The 27,483-nt window shown below is 39.3% G+C and overlaps 1 protein-coding gene across 1 annotated transcript in view; it reads right to left on the minus strand.

Moving 5' to 3' along the window:
* NNT (nicotinamide nucleotide transhydrogenase) overlaps positions 1–23,401 on the minus strand; it is a 200,293-nt gene extending 176,892 nt beyond the window's left edge. Inside the window, exons 1-4 of the mRNA XM_006865749.1 lie at positions 23,199–23,401; positions 14,995–15,224; positions 11,770–11,987; positions 6,838–6,925 (exon numbers count right to left, since the gene is read on the minus strand). Of these exons, the coding sequence (XP_006865811.1) occupies positions 6,838–6,925; positions 11,770–11,987; positions 14,995–15,224; positions 23,199–23,349 (687 nt within the window). The 5' untranslated portion in view covers positions 23,350–23,401. The remainder of the gene's footprint in view (positions 1–6,837; positions 6,926–11,769; positions 11,988–14,994; positions 15,225–23,198) is intronic.
* Positions 23,402–27,483: the final 4,082 nt, after the last annotated feature.

The following is a 27,483-nucleotide window of genomic DNA, read 5'->3' on the forward strand; positions in this document are numbered from 1 at the left end:
GAACAGAGATCCATGTGGTGAGAAGGTCAGGTAGATTACAGGATAAAATAGACTATCTTAGATGGAGGGAAGAGTTAATGGAATATAAGGTAACTACAACAGTGGGGTTGGGGTGGAGAGTTTAGTTTAGGTGTCTGGGAGGGCAATACAAGAAGTAGGCGGAAGCAGAAGAACAAGATAGACAGGGGAACACTGAGACAGGTTTGCATGGCCTAAGTGAGCAGAGGTAAATAGTGATGCATGCTCATACTTGGAACAACGGGGCTCTGTGATACAGGGATCTAGGCATAGTTTGAAGAGGGGAAATAATACTAAAATGCTTGAGTGTCTTATGAATATTGGTTTCCCTTTCCTACTACTGTAAAATAGACTCTTGAGAGGGAAAGAAAGGAATGATGGGAAACACGATTACAGAAAACTTAAAAGCCCGTCTTCAGCCTATAACTGACTGGAATACCTAAAATGGGTTCTAGAACTTGCACAGTGAAATAGGCCTCTTGCAAAACCTTTGCAGAGTATAAGACATTAGATGGAATCCTGAGTCCCATCCAGAAACTTATGAGGTGGGACATTCCCACTAGCAAGGACAAGCAGAACAACCTGGAACAGCTAGAATAACAGAAGATAGATCTTCAAAGAAAGTTCATCAGGAAAAACCCAAAACAAAAATGTCAGCATGACTGGCTATTACAAGAACAAACAAGCTGCTTTCAAGAGAAAGCATAGTTCCCGGTGGGGCAGGGAAGGTAGAATCACTACTACTGAATGATTTCCAATCTGTTGAGACTGGACTGGTGAAAGCAAATGGGGATAAGACTCTTGTGGTACAACAGTGAATAATTGCCATCAGGATTGACTGTGAAGGTACAAAATATAGAGGTAGATGTTTTTTTTGACAAAAGGAGGAAAGTGACTGATTTTGCAACTCAGAATCAGAGGTCCCTGGGACCATTAAGTGAGAAGAACGGAGAGCGGGACCCTACCCAGAGAGGCCGTGATGCCAAGGATGAAGACAGAGACGATGACACGGACATATTGAGTGGCTGCGGACACTGGACTCGGAGGGAGAAGGGCTGTGTGTTGGTAGCTGGGGGTGGGCCTGTGTGGTATACCCTTTGGTTATTTGATGATGCATGCAGGGGACTGTAATCATTGCAATGGAACAAAATATAACAGGATGAGTGTAAAGCTGATGTTCTCCCATGTAAACCTCACAATAAAAACTTAAAATATATATAAAACAGGATGACTGTAAAGCTGATGTTCTCCCATGTAAACCTCACAATAAAAACTTTAAAAAAAAAGAATAAGCAAGCTGTTTGCCAGGAAGCCATCAAAGCAAGCAATCAAGTTCCTTCAGGACAAACTCTCCTCTAAGACTGAAACTCAAAAGGAACACATAAACAGGCATGTAAGCTTGCTGGCAACCACAATGGTCTACTAATGAGTGGAAGAGGGGGAAAGGCAGCAATGAAGAAATGGGCTGAGTTCAACCACAGTTCATTGACTCCCACTGACCTGGAGATGAGAGAGAGAAGAGGAAAGGCTGGTTGATCCAAAGTGTGGTGTGACTTGGGCACACCTGAGCCTATGGACAAGGACATAGCTACAGAGGGCTACAGCTGAGAGTGAAACATCCAGCTGATATGAAGTGAGGGGAGATACACAAGAACACCCAAACTTGCAGGCAGTACCTCTTTGGCCTAGCCTTGATGGCTTGATAATCAGAGCTTGACTAGAGGAAGATTAGAAAAAAATTTTTTTTGATAAAGGAAACAAGGGTAAATTGCTACAATTTGATGAACCTGACCTATACTCATGGAGGTGGTGGTGGTGGCTATGTGCCATTCCGACTCATAGCGACCCTGTACAGGGTTTCCGAGGCTGTAAATCTTTACAGGAGCAGAAAGCTTCTTCTTTCTCCCGCGGAACAGCTGGTAGTTTCGAACTGCTGACCTTAAGGTTTGCAGGCAGATTTGTAACCACTACACTACTCATGGAGGTAGTAACTCTAAATATCAACAGAGAGGGAAGGAGTCTTCACATCAAGTATCAATACTATCTCCTCAGTACACAGGGTAGATAGGGATGGGCAACTTAGACATTGGCTATCTAAAATGAGGGGGCGATAAAGGCACAAAATGACTAGCTTGCAAGATTTCAAGAGAGAGTTTACTTCAAGAATATGGCAGGGGGGTGGAGGGGGAGAAAGAGCACTGACTTAATAGTTTTCATCTTGTCTAGATGGGTCTCGTGAAAAGATGGGGATAAGATTTGTATGATTCAATAGTGAATAATTGTTATCATGACTAATTTCGACTTTCACAATTGTAAAGGTAGAAGTTTTGTAACAAAATCAGGGGAAGCAGTTAATCTTACAGTCCAGAAACGGAGGTCCCTAGGACCATCAAGGGGGATGAGCATAAGCAGAATGCAGGACCTTATCCAGAGAAGCAGCAACACTAGAGACAGAGGCAGAGATGGGGACATAGAGAGGGGGAGCAGCTGAGGACTCTAGATTCATGGGAAGAGAGAGACTAAAAGCTGGTGATCAGGAGGCAGACTTGCAGAATGTGTCCTTTGGAGGTATAAATTATTATATATGCCTGAGTGGCTTTTTTTAAAAGAGCTAAAGTGAATAGAGAGAAACACTGTTAACTGATAGTACATGGAGGGATTATAATCATTGTAATGAAACAAGGTATATGATTTGTTAATGTAAAACTGATGATCTGCCCTGTAAACTTTCACTGAATCCACAATAAAAACCTTAAAATTAAAAAAAAAAAAAGTTAATGGAAAAATGGAACTAAAAGATAATGGAAACAACTGGTCTCTCCATGTGCAGAGGAAACAATAGTGATGAAAATAGAAGAGTTGAATGGACAAATGGAACACATGAACATCAGTCTCCAAGATTCTGAGACCAGAAGAACTAGATAGTGCCCAGCTACAACTACCACTGAAAGGGATCATATTAGAAAAGTTCCAGATAGAGTGGGAGTAAACGTGGGGAACAAAACTCAAAATTATAAACAAGACTGGGCTTACTGGTCAGAAAGAGACTGAATGAACCCAAGACTATGACCTTTGGCCACCCTTCAGGTCTGGAATTAAACTTATCTTCAAAACCCAATTTCCAGCTAGGAATATAGGAGGAACAATAACACTAATAAAGTATGCTCACTAAAGAATGGTCAGCCATTCAAGATCAAAAGAGCACCATTTACCTAAGACAAAAGTTCAGAAGGGTTGGGAATGAGAGTGAAATGGAAATAAGAACCAGAGGTAGGAAGTAGAATAACCGTGTTATAAGGAGGGGACTAAAATCATTGTAATGAAACAAAGGATATGATTTGTTGACTGTAAAACTGATGACCTGCTCTGCAAACCTTCACTCAATTCACAATAAAAAATATCTTTAAAAGAAGCAGAATTTATCGTCATTTTATGTTACTCTTATGAAGACTGTGAAGTGGGTCATTTGCTTTTCCACATTAGGAAACAGAAGCCCTGTCAGACTTAGTGGCTTGTCCCAGGCCACACAGCTCTTAGGAGGTAAAGCTGAGATTTTCCTCAGGTCTATCTGACGCTGAAGTACATGCTCTTTCCATACCATATCCTTCAAGGACCTCACAAAAAAGGGGATTATCCCACTGCTATTTGTTGACTGGATTCTGATTCATAGCCGCCCTTTGAGGAGAACTGCTCTATAGAGTTTCTGAGACTAGAGATCTTTAAAGGCCAAGAAGTTCTACCGTGAAAATAACTTTGTATTTCCTTCATTCCATTGTCTCTAATGGTGTGTCATCATGACAACCTGGTATTTTAAAAAAAAAGCAGAATATAAACAAACATATAAGTAAAAAAAAAAATTATTTTTTTAAACAATAATAGAATTTGTCAACAAACTTTTTAAAGCCACCTCATATAATTATATCTTTCAAAGCTGCCATTCCTTTCTTTCAGGAGGTTTATTTTGTGTGTGAATCCTATATTTACTTCACAAAGTACATAAGCATATGAGGCCCCAAGTAAACTTGTATCCTATAAATAGAGCAGACACTAGACAAGTAGACAGGTAAAAAATTTAAAGTCCTATTTCTGATACCAAGAGTTAAGTGTGTATATTCTTAAGTGAACTGACTATTGGAAGGGTCACAGAAATAAAGCAATATTTCTGTCCTTTCACCCAACAATGCTTATCTCTGCCCAAGAACTGCTCCTCTCTGCTCTGGATCTAGCTTACAGGAGTTGCACTTTTTCACATGACCAGATTCCCTGATTACCACCACCTCCCGTTTCCGGAACTCTTAATTCAAAATTTGGCAAAAAGCAAGGAAACCAAGGAATCCTTTCTATGAAACAAAATGTTGCAATGATTAAGAAACCCAAAATTTACTCAATGGTATCTTGAATCTTAAAAAAAAAAAAAAACAGTAATAAACAAGCTACACAGAACAAGTTCGCCAAAGAGTCTCTTAAGAATTCAAGTTACTAAAAGACAAACAGAAAAGAAAATTAGAACTTTTTCAATCAATCTTAAATTTTAGCTTTGAGACTCTGTCCTATATTTATTTGTCTACACCACAAAGGTCATCAGCACAAAAGAAACATATAAATAAAAATTTTAAATGACTGTATATTGCTGTTGTTAAGTGCCATTGAGTCAGTTCTGACTCATAGCGACCCTACACAAAATAATGAAATACTGGCCAATCCTGTGCCATCCTGACAATTGTTGCTATGTTTGAGTCCATTGTTATAGCCAAGGTCCATAGTATATTCAACATCCTTGACCAACCCTGTCATTATTGTTGTTGTTAAATGCCATTAAGTCGTTCTGACTCATAGCAACTCTGTGTAGGGTTTCCAAGGAGCAGCTGGTGAGCTTGAACTGCTGACTATGTGGTTCAAACTGATCTTGCAGTGCAGCGCATTAGCCCACAGCACCACAAGAGGACTCCAACACCATAATTAAAAGGCATCAATTCTTTTATAGTCTTCTTTATTTACTGTTCAGCTTTCATATGTATATATATTGTTGTTGTTAAGTGCCATCAAGTCGGTTCCAACCCATAGCAACCCCGTATAGGGTTTTTGAGCAGCAGCTGGTGAGCTTGAGCTGTCTACCATGTGGTTAAAACCAACTTTGCAGTCTAGCACATTAACCCACAGTGCCACACCAGGACTCCATGAATATTTTTTTTTTTTGCTAGGTGTCATTGAATTGATACCAACTCAAAGGAACTCTATGCTAGATAGCAAGCTTCACAGTCTCTTCTGACAACCATTTTGGTCTTTTCTTTCTTTTTTGTCTTCTTTATGGCCTCTTGCTTTCTTTCTGTATGATAGTCTTCATGTCATCCACAACTCTTCTGATCTTTAGTCTAGTGTCTAATGCATCAAATCTGTTTTTCAGATGATCTCTAAACTCAGGTGGAGTATATCTAAGGTTATATTTTGGCTCTTGTGGGCTTTTTCATTTTCTTCAGCTTCAGCCTGAATTTTCTTATGAGCAATTGATGGTCTGTTCTACAGTCTGCGCCTGGCCTTGTTTTGTTTGATGAGATGGAGCTTTTCCATCGTCTCTTCCCATAGATGTAGTCAATTTGATTTCTGTATATTCCATCTGGTGAGGGCCATGTGTATAGTTGTCTTTTATGCTGTTTATAAAAGGTATTTGAAATGAAGAAGCCATGGGTCTTACAAAAATCTTTCATGCATTCTCCAGCATCATTTCCATCACCAAGGCCATTATTTTCCAACCACTGATGCTTCCTATTTGTTTCGAACCTATGCAGTCCAATCGCCAGTAATTATCAAAACATCTTGATTACATGTTTGATCGATTTCAGATTGAAGAAGTTGGTAAAATTCTTCAATTTCATCATCACACTAGCTTTGGTGGTTGGTGGGTAAATTTGAATAATAGTGGTATTAATTGGTCTTCCTTATAGGCATATGGATATTATCCTACCATAGAAAGTGATTGTACTTCATGAGAGATCTTGGTATGTTCTTTTTGATGATGAATGTGACACCATTCCTCTTCAATTTGCCATTCCCAGAGTAGTAAACCATGTGATTTTCAGATTCAAACTGGCCATTACCAGTTCATTCCAACTCACTAATACCTAGGATATCGATGTTCATGCATTTCATTCCATTTTTGCGAATTTACAATTTTCCTAGATAATTACTTTGTACATTCCGTGGTCCGATTATTAACGGATGTTTACAGCTATTTCTCATCTTGAGTTGTGCCCCATCAGCAAATGAAGGTCCTGCGGGCTTTACTCCATTCGCATCATCACGGTCAACTCTACTTTAAGGAGGCAGCTCTTCCCCAGTCACATTTTGAGTGCCTTCCAACCTGAGGGGCTCAGTGTTCCACTGCTATTGATAAGATTTTAGTGACTAAATATTCAGAAGTAGTATGTCTCTCCTTGTTCCTAGTCTGTCTTTGTCTGGAAGCTCATCTGAAACCTGTCCACCAGAGGTGACCCTGCTGGTATTTAAAATACCGATGGCATCGTTTCCAGAATCACAGCAACACACTAGCCACCACAGTACAAAAAACTGACAGATGAGTAGTGAATGCATTTATGAGGTAACTGCAAATACCAAGGTTTGGATCAGGCACACCTTAAATCCTCAAAGTGACACTATTTACATTTTAACACATTAAGGCTGTCTTTTGCAGATTTGCCCAATGGAATAAGTGGGTCCGTATCTTAACTAGCATTCCACTCCCATAGGCACAATAATGATTATTCATTCTCTTGACTTAATTAATTAACATTAGGATGGAACTTTATGAAAAGTTTGACCTACCTTTGCTGGAGGAACTTTTCCAGCAGCTGTGATCTGACCAGTGAAAAAACGTCCAAAATGATTTGCTGCTAGCACAACAGCCTTATAACTTTAAAAAGGAAAAAAAAAAAAAATTAAGCTCTTAGGTTCATAAATTATCAGTTAAGATCAGCTGTCAAATGGTAATAGTGAACATTTATACAGTGCTTTCTATGTGCCAAGATCAGTTCTTAAAGTTGTACATATATTTACCCCTCTAATAATGAGCTCTAAGGAGCTCTGATAGCGTAGTGGTTACGAATCGGGCTGCAAACCTTAAGGTCAGCAGTTCGAAACTACCAGCCGCTCCGCGGGAGAAAGATGAGGCTTTCTACTCCCGTAAAGATTTACACCCTCGGAAACCCTATACAGGGTCGCTATGGGTCGGAACCGACTCGATGGCACTTAACAACAACAACCACAATAATGAGCTCTACAGAGCTCTGGTACAGTAGTGGTTACGAATCAGGCTGCTAACCTCAAGGTCGGCAGTTTGAAACTACCAGCTGTTACGTGGGAGAAACATGAGACTTTCTGCTCCCATAAAGATTTGCAGCCTCGGAAATCCTGTGCAGGGTCACTATGAATCAGAACCGACTCCACGGTACTTAACAACAACAACAACAAATAATGAGCTCTGGTAGTGTAGTGGTTATGAGTAGGGCTGCTAACCTCAAAGTCAGCAGTTCAAAACTACCAGCCATTCCATGAAAAAAGAAGTTTTCTGCTCCCGAAAAGATTTACAGCCTCGGAAGCCCTATAGAGGGCTGCTGAGAGTCGGAACCAACTCTACAGCACACTACCACCACCAATATTCACAACAACTCTACGTGTACAATTTTAATCTTCATTTGGTGGGTGAGGAAACTAACACACAAAGAGATGAAGAGACATGCCCAAGGTCACCCAGATAATAAATGACAGAGCTTATTCATAAGGTTATCGGTGGCTAGCCATTCAGCAGTAGTCTGCCTCTCCTTCTTCCTAGTCTGTCTTAGTCTGGAAGCTCAGCTGAAAGCTGTCTACCACAGGTGACCCTACTGGTATTGTTTCTAGCATCACAGCAATACACAAGCCACCACAGTACAACAAACTAACAAATGAGTGGTGGCACGCTCTGTAGTACTTATATAAGAACAAGAAATAAGTTAACTTTTTTTTAGTTGGGTTTACTAATACTTCAGGAGTCCTGGTGTAGTGCTGTGGGTTAACGCACTAGACTGCAAAGTTGGTTTGAACTGCAAGGTTGGTGGTTCAAGCTCACCAGTTGCTCCTAGAAACCCTCTACAGGGTCACTATGGGTTGGAACTGACTCAGCGGCACTTAACAAGAACAACAACAACAATACTTCAAGTATTTAATTATATATAAAATTCTAAGCTCAGAAAACATAAAAGCATTTTCCTTTACCTCTTAATAGCTAAAAGCCTGAGATAATGAAACAAACTGACCTCAGTTATATTCTAGTTCTCCCTGGTGTGGTACTGTAGGATAAGCACTGAACTGCTAACTACAAGGTCAGCAATTTAAACCTACCAGCCACTCCCTGGAAATCCTATACAGGGTCACTATGAGTCTGAACAAACTCAACAGCACTTAACAAATTGGAACCAACTCGATGACACTTAACAACAACAACAACCACTGCTTAACTTTGTGACTTTGGGCAAACTCTCTAAATTGTGATTTCCTCATCAATAAATCAGGACCCAAAAGGGCATCTATCTCTTAAAGCTACTGTGAAGACTGAATGAGAAACTAGAGACAAAGAACTTAGCATAAGCCGGACACACAGAAATACACCATAAGTATCAATCTTTTGGGTACAGAAACAAACTATACAATAAAAATTACAGAAACAACTACTTTTTCTTTAAGAAGATACTTTTGACATGCTACACTAATTTCATTTTCAATTTAAAGTTATTTTTGCACATTTGCATTTGGTAATACGAATTTTACTTTTTTTTTTTTTAATAAAACCACTGCCATCCAGTTCATGTGACCCCACTGGACAGCGTATAACTGGCCCATAGGGTTTCCAAGGACCTGGTGTGGCTCTGTAGGATAAGCACTGGGTACAGGGTCAGTTTGAACCACCAAGGTTGGTGGTTCAAACTTACTAGCCACTCCTCAAAAACCCTACACAAGGTCACTATTATCTGAACCAACTTGACAGCACTTAACAACACCACCCTTTACAGAAGCAGAATGTTACATCTTTCTCCTGCAGAGCTACTGGTGGATTCAAACAGCTGACCTTTCAGTTAACCAATGATGCACCAGAACTCCTTTATATTACATTTTTGTTGTTGTTAAGTGCCATCAACTCGATTGAGACTCACAGCAACCCTATATAGGGTTTCCAAAGAGCAACTAGTGGGTTTGAACTTCTGACCTGTGGTTAGTAGTCCAGTACTTATCCTACAGTGCCACGCCAGGACTCCTCATATTATATAAAGGAGAGCAAAATGGGTTTTTAAACTTGTCACAAGAAAACAGTTGAGATGTTAGAATTTGTGGCATCACTGTTATGCTACCTCTAAAAAATGAAACCTATATCATACCATTAAAGTATAAGCCTTCAATTTTCACGCACTGTTTGATTTTTTAAATATTTTCTTTTGTTGCTGCCTCACTCATAATAGTAAGCTATCCAGTACTAAAAGTTTTCATGTGTAAAACCTAACGGAACTCATTTCTTAGATAAGTTGATTTCATAAGCATTACCCAGTGTTCAAATTTATCCCTCCTCTACGGACTCAACTCAATAGCACTTAATAATAACATGGGCACAGCATATTTACTGACTCTGCCTTACATGATTACTCTGTCTGAAGATTACTCAGTCATACCACGCTCATTTAAGCAGAACGGGCCTCAGAATGCTGCTCAAGACAGCATTCCTGGAAATAAATGGGAATTTATTAGTATTGGCAGATAAATTATGTAAGTATATATATATGTGTGTAAGGAGCTCTGGTAGCGTAGTGGTTACGAATCGGGCTGCGAACCTTAAGGTCAGCAATTCGAAACTACCAGCTGCAAAGTCATTTGAACCGCAAGGTCAGCAGTTCAAGCTCACCAGCTGCTCCTTGGAAACCCTACACAGGGTCGCTATGGGTTGGAACTGACTCAACAGCACTTAACAACAACATACATATCATATGAAACTACCAATATTTAACCATTTTTTACCTACAAAATGGGAATTTCAACCAAATATATACATGCAACACACGTTGTCTTGTTATTGTTAAGTGCTGTCGATCTGGGTTTCAACCCACAGCAACCCTGTATAGGGCTTCCAAGAAGCAGCTGGTGAACTTAAACCACAAGCCTCCCGGTCCAAGCAGACTTTGCACATATGCATATATAAAATACAAGAGAGCTTCAAAAAGTTCATGGAAAAATGAAATTAAAAGATAATGGACACAATAGAACAAAACAAAACAAAAAAGATAATGAAATTTGACTTAGCCTTGATGGCTTGAGAATCAGAAATCGACTAGAGGACGATAAAAGAAAAAACAATTTTTGATAAAGGAAATGAATGCAAATTGCTACAATTTAATGAACCTGATCTATACTTATGGATGTAGTAGTTCAAAATATCGGGAAGGAAGGAGTCTTCACATCAAGCATCAATCCTATCCCCTCTGTATACAGGGTAGATAGGGACGGGCAACTTGGAGAGAGGCATTGGCTACCTAAAATGTTGTTGTTGTTATGTGCCGTGGAGTCAGTTCCACCTCATAGTGACCCTGCACAGGGTTTCCAAGGCTGTAAATCTTTACAGGAGCAGAAAGCCTCATCTTTCTCCTGAGGAACAGCTGGTAGTTTTGAACTGCTGACCTTAAGGTTGGCAGCCCAATTCGTAACCACTACACAGGCGATAAACGCATGAAATGACTGGCTTACAAGTTTTCATTAGGGAGTTTAGTATAAGAGCGTGCTGGGGAAGGTGGAGTCCCCACTGAATAGTTTTCATCTTGTCTAGACAGGTTGTGAAAAGAGATGGGGATAAGATTTTTATGATTCAATAGTGAGAAATTGTTATCATGACTAATTGCGACTGTCACAACTGTAAAGGTAGAAGTTTTGTTACAAAAATGGGGGAGTAGTTAACCGTACAGTCCAGAAACAGAGGACCCTAAGACCATCAAGAGAGAAGAGCACAAGCAGAGGGTGGGATCCTATCCCAAGAAGCAGCCACACCAGAGATGGAGGCAAAGATGAGGACATGGAGTAGGGAGCAACTGAGGACTCTGCACTCAAAGAAAGAGAGGGACTGGGTGCTGGCAGCCAGGAGGCAGGCTTGCAGAATATGCCCTCTGGTTATTTAAATTATTATTTATTCCTGAGTGTTTCCATGTACATCCCCTCTGCCTCCACCCCTCCCCCTCCACAAAAAAAAACAGGGAATGGATGCAAATACTGTTGAATGATGATACATGGAGGAGATTGCAATCATAGCAATGAAATGATGGTGTAAAGCCAATGTTCTCCCATGTAAACTATCACTCAGCTCCCAATAAAAACTTACACACACACAAAAAAAGAAGAAAACGGGTATCACTCAATGTGTATTAAAAACTTTAAAAAAAAAAAAGATAGTGGAAATTTCCCATGGACTTTTTGAAGCCCCCTCGTAAAGTATATTCCTCATACAAACAATATGACAGTTATTTCCTTTGGTGGATAATTCATATCCGCCCTTCTCTTTCACCCATGAAGACTGAAAAGGAGTGTACAATACAGTGTAAATATGAGCAACCATTTCCTATCTGATGATCATGAAATAATAAATCCAAAATAATACAAGTAAAATCACTGCAAGAGCGAGAAGAGCCATAGGGAGAATGTCTGTAGCACTGTCGTGCTTTCCTTCAGAGTGAAATGGGATCAACTTACCCAGCAATGTTGGCCATAGAGCTTAGTGCGTCATATCCCTGAGCAATTGTGACTCTTGGAACCTGGTCCATTGCCAGAACTGTAGTTTTTCTTTCAGAAAGTTTATTTAGCAAGTCTGGATTTTGGGCTGGGTAAATAAAACTAATCAGTGTTCCTGAGGTCTTTAAAAGTTCAGCTTCGTGAACACCCAGTGTTGGGTTAACCATAGGTGCTCGTACCTGAGGAAAAAAGTCATCACAAATTAAAAACATAAACTCCTTATTTTTTAAGTAGACAGAACAATTCAGATACTATGCCATGAATGAATTAATAATCCAGAACTGGTGCTGGTGGTTATGTGCTGTGGAGTCGGTTCTGACTCATAGCGACCCTTTACAGGGTTTCTGAGGCTGTATATCTTTACGGGAACAGAAAGCCTCAACTTTCTCCCGCGGAACAGCTGGTAGTTTCAAACTGCTGACCTTAAGGTTTGCAGCCCAATTCGTAACCACTATACTACTACCAGAGATCCTTAATCCAGAACTAACATCAATAAATTTCTAAATTCTCAATAAGGCAAGACACACAATATAATCTACCCTCAGGCTAATAAAGCATGGGCTGGCTTAGGAAAAGACTACACACCCAGGAAATAAGTGTGAGACATGTTTCATGGTTAACTGTTGTTAAGTATCATTGAGTCAGTTCTGACCCACAGCAACCCTATATAGGGTTTCTGAGGAGCCGCTGGTGAATTTGAACCACTGACCTTATTGTTCAAATCGACCTTGTAGTCAAGCACTTATCCTACAGCACTATGTTGTTGTTGTTATGTGCCGTGGAGTCGATTCCGACTCATAGCGACCCTGCACAGGGTTTCCGAGGCTGTAAATCTTTACGGGAGCAGAAAGTCTCATCTTTCTCCCACAGAACAGCTGGTAGTTTCGAACTGCTGACCTTGCGGTTCACCACCCAATTCATAATAGCAGTGAAAAAATGTATAGGTTCTACAATAAAGTTATCCTCCCAAAACTTATTACTCTGATTAGAATACTATTTTGTTAAATGCTGTCAAGTGGGTTCAAATTAATTGCAACACTATATAGGGTTTCCAAGGAGTAGCTGGTAGGTTTGAACCATTGACTTGTCCAGTACTTATTCTACAGCACCACAACAGGACTCCCTGGTAAAATAAAGAGACATTAAAATAAGGAGTAGAAAATTTTTGTTATGTGTTCAAGGATTCAATTCTTGCTAATGCTGACAAGCATAAACATTTGTAGTGGTGAGGAGTTAAGAATGTTGTAAACTAATGTCTCCATGAAAATATGTATAAAACTTATATCAGGTTAAAATTCCAGATGAACATTTAGAGATGAACACATTTCAAATGAGTAGCCCTGCTAATTAGATTTAGGCAAAAAGCTAAACTATATTCTAGCATGTTAAGAAGTATCATATATTAAAAAAAAAAAAAAGAAGTATCACATAAAACAATGAATACATACTCCACGTTTGAAAGTTTCAAATGTCCACTTTTCAAAAGCTACATTTTCAAATTCATTTCAATGGTGTTATAAAATATTTTATATGCAAGTTTGAATCTTCTATTAAAGTGTATCATTAATACACTTTATTAGCTCCCAGTATGGAATAGAATTTTTAGGCAAATAAACACAGAACCTCAGGGATGGCTGTTCAAACCCACCAGCTGCAACTCGGAAAATCATTCCAGTTATTGAGCAGGTAATGGGCTTTTACAATCAAGACTTTCTAACAAGATTTATTTTCCTCAATAAAAATCTGTAATACAGGTTTAGTAAAAATGAGACAAACTATGAATTAATTCCACTGGCTCCTATCAAATGCTCAGCTGTGCCAGCATACATCTAAACGAGCCAAGATAGGAGAATGTTTCCTACATGTATTTTCTGATTCAATAGGCTTGATTTAAGAGAGTGTTCAAGGTCAGGTAGTTTATTAATGCTGGCAATAAAGTTATATAAGTTTCTACATCATGCTGTTGTTAAGCGCTGTCGAGTCAGTTCCAACTCACAATGACCAAGTACAGGATTTCTAAGGCTGGTGGGTTTGAACTGCTGATTCTTGCATCCACGAAAATCACTATTTAATACCTGGTCAAATTATTCAGTGGCTTTTATGGGGGAAAAAAAAAATTGATACTTCTTGGAACGGAATGCAGGACAAAGCCAATGTATCCAAAAATAGCTGCTTTTTAACTTGACAATTAGACTCATCTATACTTCTCTTTTTGCCTTGGTTGTAAGAGACTCAAGAGTTTAATGTTCAACTCTAATAATCACCTTGGAGTCCTGGTGTGGTGCTGTAGAATAAGCACTGAAGTGCTAACCGCAAGATCTGCAATTCAAACCCACTCCTTGGAAACTCTATACATGGTTGCTGAGGCAGAGCTGAGTCATTGTTGTTAAGTGCCTTCAAGTCGGTGCAAACTCAAAGAGATCACCTTATGCTGGATCTCGATATAATTTCCTCCTTTTTATGATTTTTTTTACTTTAGACTTTAATTGTATTCAAGCCTATGTTGTTGTTGTTGTTGTTAAGTGCCAACAAGTTGGTTCTCAATCATAGCAACCCTGTATAGGGTTTCCATGGAACAGCTGGTGGGTTTGAACAGCTGATCTCGTGGTTCGAACTAAGCTTGCAATCCAGTGCTTAATCTACAGCACCATACCAGGACTCCATCCAATCATACTGATTTCTATTATACACACAACATGTTAAGGTTGTTATAGTAAATGGAGCTACTGGTCAGTGAGTCCAATGCTGCTTTCTCCAGAAGCCATGCCTTCTAGACAAACAGCATTTATGTCAGTGTAAAGCACTGTGCCTTCTAGTGCTCAGGTGACTCTACATACAGCTCTAGGCTGAGCTCCTTGCCTTCTTTCCATTCTAACAGTAATTTAGATACTCATCTATAGGTGATTTCCCTAGCTAATAAAAAGGCAATTTCTCTATAGCAAATGTAAAGATGTCTGAAGATCACTTTTCCTGTTCTCATGTTTAAATACGTATGTATCACATGTCTGATAAAAGTCCTATGGGAACATAAACAATATTCCTAACATGCAACCATTTCTTTGAAAAGAGCATCCTTTGAAAATATGAGCAGTTACAGCACCAGCAAGGACATCATTTCATTTTGCCATGAAAAGATTTTGAAAACTCAGCATGCTGTAAATGGGGGGAGGAGATGGGAATAATTACTTTGACCACCAAATCAGAAGCCAGCACTTCCTTCACCCCTTGGATTTGAGCACCTGCTGCTCTATAGTGATCATCTGAGAACTTGGAAGCATCGCCCGCGCCTGATTCCACAATCACATTGAAACCCTGCTTGACCAAGGCCTGAACACCTGCAGGCGACAATGCTACTCGCTTCTCATCCCGGAAAATCTCCTTGGGGACTCCAACAGTCAGTTGTTTATATGGAATTCCTACAAAACAAAACAAAACAAAAAAGGATAACAGAAAAAAATCTGTTAAATACCACATTTTAAAAAACGATTATGAGCAGTCTGGTTTTCAAAATATGCTGCACAGACAAGTTGCTATTCAAAACAATGTGCCTGGATCCTGGATCATATTCAGGGTCCTTTGATTTTCTTTTCTCTTTCTTTTTGATAAACGGTTAATTTTTCTGCCCACTCTTCTGAAAATTCTAATATTCTATTTAACTAAATGGCCCTCCTCAAGGAATATGATTAGAATGGATTACTTGTAGAGGAAAATACAATCGAGAGACCACTCAGCATCCAAACTCACCTTCTAACCCTCTAGGGTTATGGTCTCCCTGTCTTTAAGGACAACAGAAGTAATGAGTCCTTATTAGGAACAGCTCTGAACTAGAAGTACGGCATGTTACATCCAAAGTCTCCGCCCTTGGCAATTTGGCCAAAGACAATTCCTCACAGATGTCCAAGAGTTATATCTTGAGACACTGCAAACCTAGCCACAACTTATTAGACCAGGGCTTATTAACTGAGTCAAAATGATCATCTACAGACTACACATGAGGAAAACCAGCATTTAAAAGATGACCATGTACAGAGACTATGCCCAAGGGCACTCCATATAGACAAGTCATTACTTACCATAATCAGATTCTCTCTCAGAGAATTTGAATGGAGGACCCGCAGAAAGAGCAGAGTGGTGTAAAAGCCATAATAATAAAGGTGATAAGGTAATCAAAGCAACAGTGGCAAAAACAATGGTTCATGTTAGCATAGCTATGGAATACAGACAAATATTGCACTTCTCTGAGAAGGTGAGAGGTTTCCTGGGCTCCCTATTGTTGTTAGGTACCATAGAGTGGATTACAACTCATAGAACTCTAAAGACAACAGAAAGAAACACTAGCTGACTATGTGTCAGCCTCAGAGTTGTTATGCTTAAGCCCATTTCTACTGCCACTATGCCAATCCATCTCGCTGGGGGTCTTCATTTTTCACCGATCTTCCAGTTTACCAAGCATGATGTCCTTCCCAGAAACTGGTCTCTCTTGACATGTCCGAAGTATGAGAGATGAAGTCTCGCCATCCTGGCTTCTAAGAAGCATTCTGGCTATACTTCTTCCAAAACAAATTTGTTCATTCTTCTGACAGTCCATGATGGTACTTTCAATATTTTTCTCCAATACCATAAGTCAAATGCATCAAATCTTCTGGGCACCTGGGCTCCTACACTTTTCAAAAATCCATCCAATAAATCCTCATCACAAAATATAATGTGTCTCTGTTGTAACCCAAAAGGGACAATATAACACAGGTCCACTTTAACTAAAGGATATCAGTCTTTTCCGCTGTTCTAATCAACATGTGGGCACAAAAAGATGTTCTTGACAAAAAGTATCTGCTTTTCCTTAAGATTTATGGAATTTAGGAAAGCCACACTTGCAGTCTAAACTCCCATCACTCTTCAGTCAGTTTATCATACATGGTGGCTTGCATGTTTCTGAGATACTAGAAATTATGCCATCATTATTTCAAACGCCAGAAGTAGCACCACAGTTAAAAGCTTCCAGACTAAGACAAACTAGAAGGCACTACCTGGTGATCTACTTCTGAAAATAAACTGGCCAGTGAAAATCCTATGGGTACCTGCGGAAATTATCTGCTATATTAGCATTAGATGAGCCCCTCAGGTTGGAATGTACTCAAAATATGACTGGGGAAGAAATGCTTCTTCAAAGTAGAGTCAGCCTGAAACGAAATTCTTGAAGACCAATATTCTACATACAATGAGCTGAAATTTTTTAAATTAGAAAAGGTGTGTGACAGGGATGTATTCTTTTACCATACTTATTCAACCTATTGTATCATCTGCATATCGCAGGTTGTTAATGAGTCTTCCTCCAATCCTGATGCCACGTTTTTCTTCATAGAACCCTGCTTCTCTTATTATTTGCTCAGCATACAGGTTGAATAAGTATGGTGAAATAATACATCTCTGTCACATACCTTTTCTGCTGTGCATAGGGTCGCTATGAGTCGGTTCTGACTTGATGGCACCTAACAACAACATTCAACCTGTATGCTGAGCAAATAATTCAAGAACTGGGTTATATGATGAAAAACATAATATCAGGATTGATATTAATATCATTAATAACCTGCGATATGCAGATGATACAACCTTGCTTGCTGAAAGTGAAGAGGACTTAAAATACTAACTGATGAAGATCAAAGACCATAGCCCTCAGTATGAATTGCATCTCAATGTAAAGAAAACAAAAATCCTCACCACTGGACCAATCAACATTTTCATCAAGGGAGAAAAGATTGAAGTTGTCAAAGACTTCATTTTTCTTGGATCAACCATCAATACTCATGGAAGCAGCAGACAAGAAATCAAACAGGAGGAAGAAAAGAGTCCCCACTGAACAGTTTTCATCTTGTCTAGATGGGTCTGGTGAAAAGAGATGGGGATAAAAGTCTTAGGATTCAATAGTGAGTAATTGTTACCACGGCTAGTTGCAACTGTCACAATTGTAAAGGTATAAGTTTTATAACAAAAACATGGGAGTAGTTAATTTTACAGTCCAGAAACAGAGGACTGTAGTACCATCAAGGGAGAAGAGCACAAGTGGAATGCAGGACACTATCCAGAGAAGCAGCAACACCAGAGATGGAGGCAGAGATGGGGACACGGCGAGATGGAGCAGCTGAGAACTCTAAATTCATAGAAAGAGAGGGACGGAGAGCTGACGGTCAGGAGGCAGGCTTACAGAATGTGAACTTTGGTGGTTTCAATTATTATATTTGCCTGAGTGTTTTTTTTAAAAAGAGCTAACGTGAATAGAGAAAAATACTGTTAACTGATAGTATATGGAGAGGATTATAATCATTGTAATGAACCAAAATATAAGATTTGTTGAATGTGAAACTGATAATCTACGCTGCAAACTTTCACTCAATTCACAATAAAAAAAATTTTTAAAAAAGAAATCAAATAGTGTATTACATTAGGCAAATCTGCTGCACAAAACCTTTTTTAAGTGTTGAAGAACAAAGATGTCAGCTTGAGGACTAAGGTGTGCCTGACCCAAGCCATGGTATTTCCAATAACCTCATATGCATGCAGAAGTTAGACAGTGAATAAGGAAGACCGTAGAAGATTGATGCATTTGAGTTATGGTGTTAGAGGAGAATAGTGAAAGTGCCATGGGCTGCCAAAAAAACCAATGGGTCTGTGTTGGAAGAAGTGCAGCCAGAATACCCCTTGGAGGCCAGGATGGCCAGACTTCGTCTCTCATACTTTGGACATATTGTCAGGAGGGATCAGTCGCTGGAGAAGGATATCATGTTTGGTAAGGTGGAGGGTCAGAGAAAAAGAGGAAGACCCCAGCGAGATGGATTGGCAACATGGCAGCATCAATGGGCTCAAGTGTGGCAACAATTGTGAGGTTGGCCCAGGACCAGGCAGTGCTTCATTCTGTTATGAGTTGGTACCAACTCGATGGTACCTAAAAACAATCAGAAAGTGACTGGTATTGGCCAATTTGAATCAGACCATCATATAGTGTACTATGCCAAGCATGACAAATTGAAGAGGAACACCTTTGCATCCATCATCAAAACAGATGTTTCAAGATCTATCCTGAAGTACAACACTGTCAGTGATAGGATATCTATAGGCCTAAAGGAATAGCAGTCAATGCAACTATTATTCAAATTTAATTCTTCGTGTGGTACTGTAGGATTGGCACTGGACTGCAAACCACAAAGTCAGCAGTTCAAACCCACCAGCTGCTCCTTGGAAACCCTATACAGGGTCTCTATGAATCAGAATCAATTCAACAGCACTTGACAGCAATAGCATTGTTACCAACTTCTGTAGTCTGAAACTGATCACACATGTAATTAAGATGCACTGATAATTATTGGTCATTGTAATGTTAAAGTTGGAAATAAATAAGGATCACATAAAGAATTGTGCAAGTCCAATGATTTTTTTCAATAACATAAACAGTGATCATACACGTGGACTACACATGTGAACCTTATCAAATGGAATACCCAAGAAATAGACTACATCTATAGAAAAGAACAAAGGAGAAGCTCAATGTCATCAGTAAATATAAAGCTGAGGGATGACAGGACATTGTTTTGTAAAGTGGAGGTTGAGCAACAAAGAGGAAGACCCCCAAAGAGATGGAGTGGCACAATGGTAGCAGCAGTGGACTTAAGTCTAACAACAATTGTGAAGATGACACAGAACCCGGCAATGCTCTTTTGTGCATAGGATCGCCATGAGCACCAAACAATAACACACTCAAGGTTGGATTTTTGTTCTTGGACTTGTCTTAATTTTCAACTTCAACTTCAACTAGTGACCATCTTAATAACAGGTTTACACACTGAACACTAATGGCTGAACACTAGATGAGTTGTAGATGACATCAAAGACATCACACAGAAGAAACCCAAAGGTTACTGAGAAGGCAGGAAAGAAAGAAAAGACCAAAATGGATGTCAGAAGAGACTCTGAAACTTGCCACTAAGCATAAAGTCACTAGAGCAAATGGAAGAAACAATGTAGTAAGACCTGAATAGATTTCAAAAGTGGCTTGAAAGGACAAACTAAAGTATCACAATGAAATGTGGAAAAAGTTGGAGTTAGAAAACCAAAGGAAGGACAAGCTCAGCACTTTTCAGGCTAAAAGAACTAGAAGAATAATTCAAGCCTTGAATAGAAAAACTAAAGGATTCTATGAGCAAAATACTAAATGGCATAGAAAGTATCAAAAGAAGATGGAAGGAATAAACACTCACAAAAATAATTGGCCAGTGTTCAACCATTTCAGGAGGTAGCATGTGATCAAGAACCAATGGTACTGAAAGAAGACGTCCAAGCTGCACTAAAGGTATTGCCAAAAAACAAGCATCCATGAATTGACAAATACCAGTTGAACAAACTGGTATTATTTCAACACAACACTAGAAGTGCTTACTCTTCCAAATCAAGAAATTTGGAAGACAGTTACCTGTCCAACTGAGTAGAAGAAATTCATTATTTGTGCCCATTCCAAAGAAAGGTAATCCAACAAAGTGAAGAAATTATTTTAAAGTATCATTAATAACACACACAAGTAAAATTTTGCTGAAAATAATTCAAAAGCAGTTGCAGCAGTACATTAACATGGCGTAACACACTGACAAACACTCTACAAACTTAAATAATGAAGATGGGCATTATTTTAGATAGCAAAGATTTTTTTTTCACTTTTTTATTTTATTGGAAAAATTTTTATTTAGAATTAGCCAGTTGGACTCAGTTTAGATAATCCCAATTTTGTTGGCAACATCCAAAACACCAGTCAGGAGCCAAGCAACCACATGCCTTCTTTTCTCCATCAGGCCTGATCAAGGGGTTGATCTTGGTTACAGCGTTGTCATAGGGCTGTATATACTGCCCGTTTGATCTGGTCCATATGGGCCTTGACATCCACAATGAGTACAAGTGTGTTGTTACCTTCTTAGTAGTCAGAAGGAACTTGATGATGGCATAGTGGTTATTGGGGGTGCTCTTCCAAGGATATCTGGGCTACCTTTGTATTCTTAGTGTCTTGGGTTGCAGGAAGATGAGTGACGTGTGGACCTTTTTTTGTGTGTGGATTTGGATGCCTCAGTACTGCCTTCTTGGCCTTCAATGCCTTTGCTTTGCCTTTAGTTCACTTTCAGCAACATCTTTGTAAAAGAGGCTTTTAAAAAAATTTTTATTACGAATTGAGTGGAGGTTTGTAAGCAGAACATCAGTTTTACTTTCAACAAATCTACTTCATTTCAACACAATGATTGCAAAATCATTTATCCCACTTCTTCCATGTTTCCATTCCTCCTTATTTCCCAATTCTTCCGAACTTTGTCCATGGATAAATGCTGTCCTTGTAACTCAAATGGTTGACGATTCTACAATGTGTGTACCTTACCAGTGTTTTTGTTCCCTATATACTTATCTATTGCTTGGCAGAAAAATGAGTTACAGGGTTAAATTTAGTGTCAGACCAGAAGGTGTGGAACCACACCCTCAGGGTTTCACCAATCCCTATCTGACCAGTAAGCCTGGTCTTTTTAAGATTTTGAGTTTTGTTCCACATTTTCTTTCACTTTATCTAGGACCTTCTAATATGATCCCTTTCAAAGCAGTTGGTAGTAGTAACTGGGCATCATCTAGTTCTTCTTTATCTCAGGGTTGGGAACACTGATGTTAGTGGTCCATTAGTACACTGGACTTCTCCGGCACACACACACACACACACCCCGCCCATGAGGAATTTTTATTTTCCATCACAACAATGCACTTGTTTGTTCTTTGAGGATAGCAAGGACTGTCCTAGGTCAATTTCATTAAAAAAACCCTACCCCATCCACCATACAACCCTGATCTTTCCCCTTGAGACTTCTCTGATGTTGTGTGAACTCAAAGGACACTGAAAAGGAACACTATTTCAGCCTCCTGAGGATGACAAAACTGCATTTTGACATGGAGTAAATCAAAGAGTATAGAATTTTTTCAGAGAAAGGTTACTGTTAGTTAGATGGTTAGGTTTTAAAATCTCAGTTGCTACCCACCAAAGTAGGACGTAGAACATTGTCTTTGTGGAATATGCTACGTCAATCGACCATGGCGTCCCCTGAGACTATGGTCCTGAGAGCCCCAGGCCCAGCAAACCTCTAAGTGTTTGGTAATGTCTAAGAAATTTTCATAACTTTGCTCCCTGTGTGCTTCACCACATTCATGGTTATGTTTGCAGTAAAGGTAAAGGTCGCGTATATGCATATGTACCTCCTCTCCCTTACACTTCCATTCAGCCTGATGTCACGCATCATTGTTACTGCAGGATTGTGTACATTATAATTATCTTTGTTGAACATACCCATATGTCAAAGATTTGCTGACTAGCCCCAAAAGGTACATTCTCTTCCTCTGTCTTAGTAGCAGTAACAGAAATCTATTTTTGGCTAGGTCTGTTGCCATCTGATATAAAAGGCTAAATGTCTGCACCTCCCTGGCAGCTAGTTACAGCCACATCTCTGAGTTCTAGCCCGTGAAGTGTAGAAAGCTGTGCTGAGGGGGACTTTGGGTGAGACTTCTTAAAGGACTCTCACTCTGTTTACAATGGCCTCCTTTTAGCCTCTGCAGCCCCAGAACAGAAGCAACTGGGGATCATATCTGGGAAGGCCTTACAGGCCACTGGAATACTTTAGCTCTTACTCTGTATGAGCAGGGAAACTAGTGGCAAATTTTGAGTAGAGAAGTGACAAGATCTTATGTTTTTAAAGGATTATTCTGTTGTACTAAGACTGTAGGGGGAGCAGAGGTGAAAAGCACAGAGGACATTTAGGAGACTAGGTGCCATAATCCAGGTGACACACATGACACCAACAAGATAACAATGACAACGCTGAGAAGAGGAGAGACATGCGTAACAGCTGGCCAACACCTACTACAATGATTTAAGATGATTCCAGGATTTCTGTCCTGAGCAACCAAGATAAAGTTGCCATTTACTGAACCTGGAATCTATTATAGAGCAATTAAAACACTTACTTCCTAATTCTTATTCATGAGCATATATGAGCCATATATGGAATAATTCCCATAAGACTGACTAGGAAAGAGGAAGAACCACATAGAAAAAACAGTTTCTATGAGCACTGGGCTTCTTAGTATATTTCAATTAGTTTCGCTTTTTTTAATCTTTTTTTTTTTCCTATTATTGCTGGTATCAGGAACTTGTATAAATGGAAAATATTTTTAAAAGCACTCACTGGTGTTTAATTTTAAATGATTACTAACAAGCACCAGGCTTTAAAACCTTATGACTTTTTCTTTTATTTCTCTCCATTAGCTCTATTCACTCACACGACTTAAAGGTTTGATTTACATACACTGAGGTGAGACTTTACCTGGTTTCCCAGGGGCTTTACACCACAGCACCTGATGAGTGTGAAATGTTCGTACAAAATTCTTCTTCCCAGGTAGAATCTTACTAGATCCCAAATTGCTAAATAAAGAACATGAACAGCCATTCACCACTGTCTTCAATAGGTTTGCCATGTTGATATGAGCTCTCAGTTTCTGAATCCCCAATTTCCTTCAAGGTCAATCACTAAGGGAGGAGAAAATAAAATGTTTATATGACAAGAAAGATATCATTTGCCTTTTTACATCAAGAACATTAAAACAAAGAGCTTGGAATGTAAAAGTTTTATTCTAGCTAAAAATGCAATTCTGTATTTACCAAATTCTTTACTTTCAGAAGATGCTTCAAACATTTGGTTCCAATGCAGGTATTTAAAACTTCAAATCCATTTTCCCACATAAAATCACTGTGCAATTCCAAGGCCAGGTCACATAAGTCTATTTAATCCTTAATGTAGCTGGAACTCTTAATAAAAAATAAAAAATGGATACATTGCAATAACTTGGAGTATATATGAACAGTATCCTCTAAGCCAATGTCAAGGAAAAACATAATCAAAGTTACCTATGAACTTCCCTTTAATGGTCTAAAACACTATACAGTACCACAGTAGCTTGCACTCTGCTGCCACCCTGTACAGAAAGCAGTGGTATCCTATTCAGCAGTCAGACCCTGTGTTCATGCTATGAGACCTCCTGAACTGAGGATGAATGAATGAACACAAAACACATGTTTGTCAAGTCTCAAGGAAATTAACACCCATACATAAGATATGACGCTACCACAAAAAATATAAATAAAGTCCATGGTGTCTATATCACAGTAGGCTTATATTTGCAGATGTGAGCATGACTAGGAACTCTTCTGTTGGTGGTTCTGACAAGTTGGTCAGTGCCCACATTTTGTCCTACTCTAGTTACTCTGGCTGGCTGAATGAAGTACCAGTGGTCTTTGTTGTTGAGACTTCAGAGGCTTCCTCCATTGCTCTCTGGCAGCCTCCCCAGACACATGGAAGTCACTCCTACCACCCCTACAATTTCCAAACTTCTCAAAGATGAGAAGAAACAGGAACCCTGGGACTATATACATCAAGCCAAGCTAACGCCATTAGGTTTTGCCCATCATTAGGGCCTTGTGGGATCCAGCCCCTGGCTCCAAGAAGACTCCATAAGTACACCCCCAGACTCCAGAGCTAAAAGGGTCTATTTCAGAAGTGCTACCACCCGCTCCCTGAAGTAACTTTTTTCAAATAGCATTAAACAGCATTGTTAATGGAAATCCTCAATCCAGGTGGTTTATTCTTAATATGCCATTTAATTCAAAAAACGGTCAGTGGGAGTTTCCCAGGCACAGCCATTAGGAACAGCTACAGAATCAAACTGGAATTGGTCTCAAAACTTGGACATAAGAAAAGTCAAGGGAACAAAGACAATCTTGTCCTCTGGGAGACCTTAGAAAAGGGAGGGGAAAAATTTATGGAAGAAGAAGCAAGCCAGGTGTGTTCAGGAATGCAATAAAAATGTATTTGCATTTGAATAGCAAGTTTTACATTTTCAGAGCATTTCTACACAGGTTATTTACTTTCAGTCCTGAGTCAAAAAACAAAACAAACAAACAAAAAAACTCCTCATTCATTCACAGGTCACTTCTTGGATTATTCATAGCTGAATACATAGAGAAAATGAGTTTAAAATTCAGTCACACATTCACTGATTCTATGCCAAGAACTGAGTAAGATACAAAGATGTATAAAAGTCTTGTCCTGACGGAAAGTTTTTTCTACCATTACTGAACTGCCTAGTCCTTTTCCAACCTTCCCACTTACCCTAGTTTCTTTTCTTGGGCCAGTCAACCTCCTGAACAATACAGTTTTAATGGGACTGACAAATCTTACTCAGACATCTTCAGCAAAACAATGAAGCTACTAGCTATAACAGAGATAGAGTTTGGTGTAATTCTGCCACTCACTCCCTGTATGATTTAAATCTTTCTGGGTCTCAGAGTCTGTTCATGTATAAAAAGAGCAAGTTTGAAGGGTCCCTTTCAGCTCTATTAATTTAATGATTAGATAAGACTTTGCAAGGCTTTAAAGTTCAAGTCCAATGTCATGGCCTGATGTCTGGAAAATCTGCCCTCCCCTACTTGGAAAATAGTACAGTAATCTGATGCTGAACAGGTCCCTGGCAGGGGCACCATACATCAATAAGCCAAGGTCTTTCAGAGGCAAATTCTCCCAAAAATGCCACATGATTCAAGCTGTAGATACACAGCAGTGATCAAGAGATAGTTTATCTCTTGATCTTGTGGGCAAGATCTAAACCTAAATAAAATATAAATGGCCCTGAAAGATGTCTAGAGAATATGTGAATTATCTATCTATCGTGGGGTTTCTGTTGTTACTGATGTCAAGTGCTTCCATTCAGTTCCAATTCATAGGGACCCTATGCACAGAACAAAACACCACTCAGGTCATGTGACAGCCTCACAATTGCTGCTACGCTTGAGTCATTTGTTGCTGCCACTGTGCCAATCCATCTCGTTGGGGGTCTCCCTCTTCTTCTCTAATCCTCCACTTACAAGCATGATGTCTTTTTCCAGGGACTAGTCCTCCCTCCTGATAATATGTCCAAAGTATGAGAGACAAATCTGCCCATCTTGTATTTTAAGGAGCCCTCTAGCTGTACTTTTTCCAACACAGATTTGTTTGTTCTTCCAGCAGTCCATGATACTTTTAATATTCTTCTCCAACACCATAACTCAAATGCATCAATTCTTCTTTCTTATTCATTTCCAACTTTCACATGCATATGAGTCTACTAAAAATACCATGGCTTGAATCAAGCCCACTTTAGTCCTCAAACTGACAACTTTGCTCTTGAATACTTTAAAGAGGTCTTGTGCAGCCATGTGCCTAATAGTTTGATCTCTTGACTGCTGCTTCCATGAGTGTTGACGGTGGAGCTGAGCAAAGTGAAGTCATTGGCAACTTCAATCCTTACTCCATTTATCATGATGTAAATTATTACTCAGTTGTGAGGATTTTTGTTTTCTTTACATTAAGATGCAACCCATACTGAAGGCTGTGGTCTTTGATCTTCATCATAAGCATTATTTCAACAAGCGAGGTTGAATCATCATCTGCATATTGCAGGGTCTTAATGAGCCTTCCTCCAATCCTGAGGCCAAGTTCTTCTTCATATAATCCAGCATCTCAGATTATTTGTTCAGCTACAGATCGAATAAGTATGGTGAAAGAATACAACCCCGGCACATACTTTTCCTGATTTTGACCCATTCAGTGTCCTACTGTTCTGTTTGACTGAGTGCCTCTTGGTCTATGTACAGGTTCCTCATGAGCATAATTAAGTGTTCTGGAATGCTTATTTTGCAATGTTGTCCATATCTTGTAATGATCCAAACAGTCGAAAGCCTTTACATAGTCAAACAAAGCACAGATAAAAAAACTTTCTGGATTCTCTGCTTCAGCCATGATATTCTTATTTCCACGTCCTTATCTGAATCTGGCTTGAACTTCTGGAAGTTCGTTGTCAATGTACAGTTGCAGCTGTTTTTTAATTATCTTTAGCAAAATTTTACTTGCATGTGATATTAATGACATTGTTCAATAATATCCACATTCCATTGCACTACCTCTCTTTGGAATGAGCACAAATATGGATCTCTTCCAATCAGTTGGCCAGGTAGCTGTCTTCCAAATTTCTTGGCATAAATGAGTGAGTTCTTCCAGTTCTGCATTAGTTTGTTGAAATATTTCAATTTGTACTCCATTAACTTTGGTGCCTTGTTCTTTGCCAATACCTTCAGTACACCATGAACTTCTTCCTTCAGCACCATTGGCTCTTAATCATATGCTACAACCTGTGATATGCAGATGATACAACCTTGGTTGCTGAAAGTAAAGAGGACTTAAAATACTTACTGATGAAGATCAAAGAGCACAGCTTTCGATATGGGTTACATTTCAATGTAAAGAAAACAAAAATCCTCACTACTGGACCAATAAAAAACATTCTTATCAATTGCCAAAGAAAGGATTGAAGTTGTCAAGGACTTCATTCTTCTTGGCTCAGCCACCAACACTCATGGAAGCAGCAGCCAAGAAATCAAATGATGTATTACATTAGGCAAATCTGCTGCACAAGACCTTTTTAAAGTGTTGAAGAGCAAAGATGTCAGCTTGAGGACTAAGGTGCGCCTGAACCAATTCATGGTGTTTTCAATAACCTCATATGCATGCAAAAGCTGGA

This window comes from Chrysochloris asiatica, unplaced genomic scaffold (assembly GCF_000296735.1).
Source record: "Chrysochloris asiatica unplaced genomic scaffold, ChrAsi1.0 scaffold00082, whole genome shotgun sequence".
Taxonomy (NCBI): Eukaryota; Metazoa; Chordata; class Mammalia; order Afrosoricida; family Chrysochloridae; genus Chrysochloris; species Chrysochloris asiatica.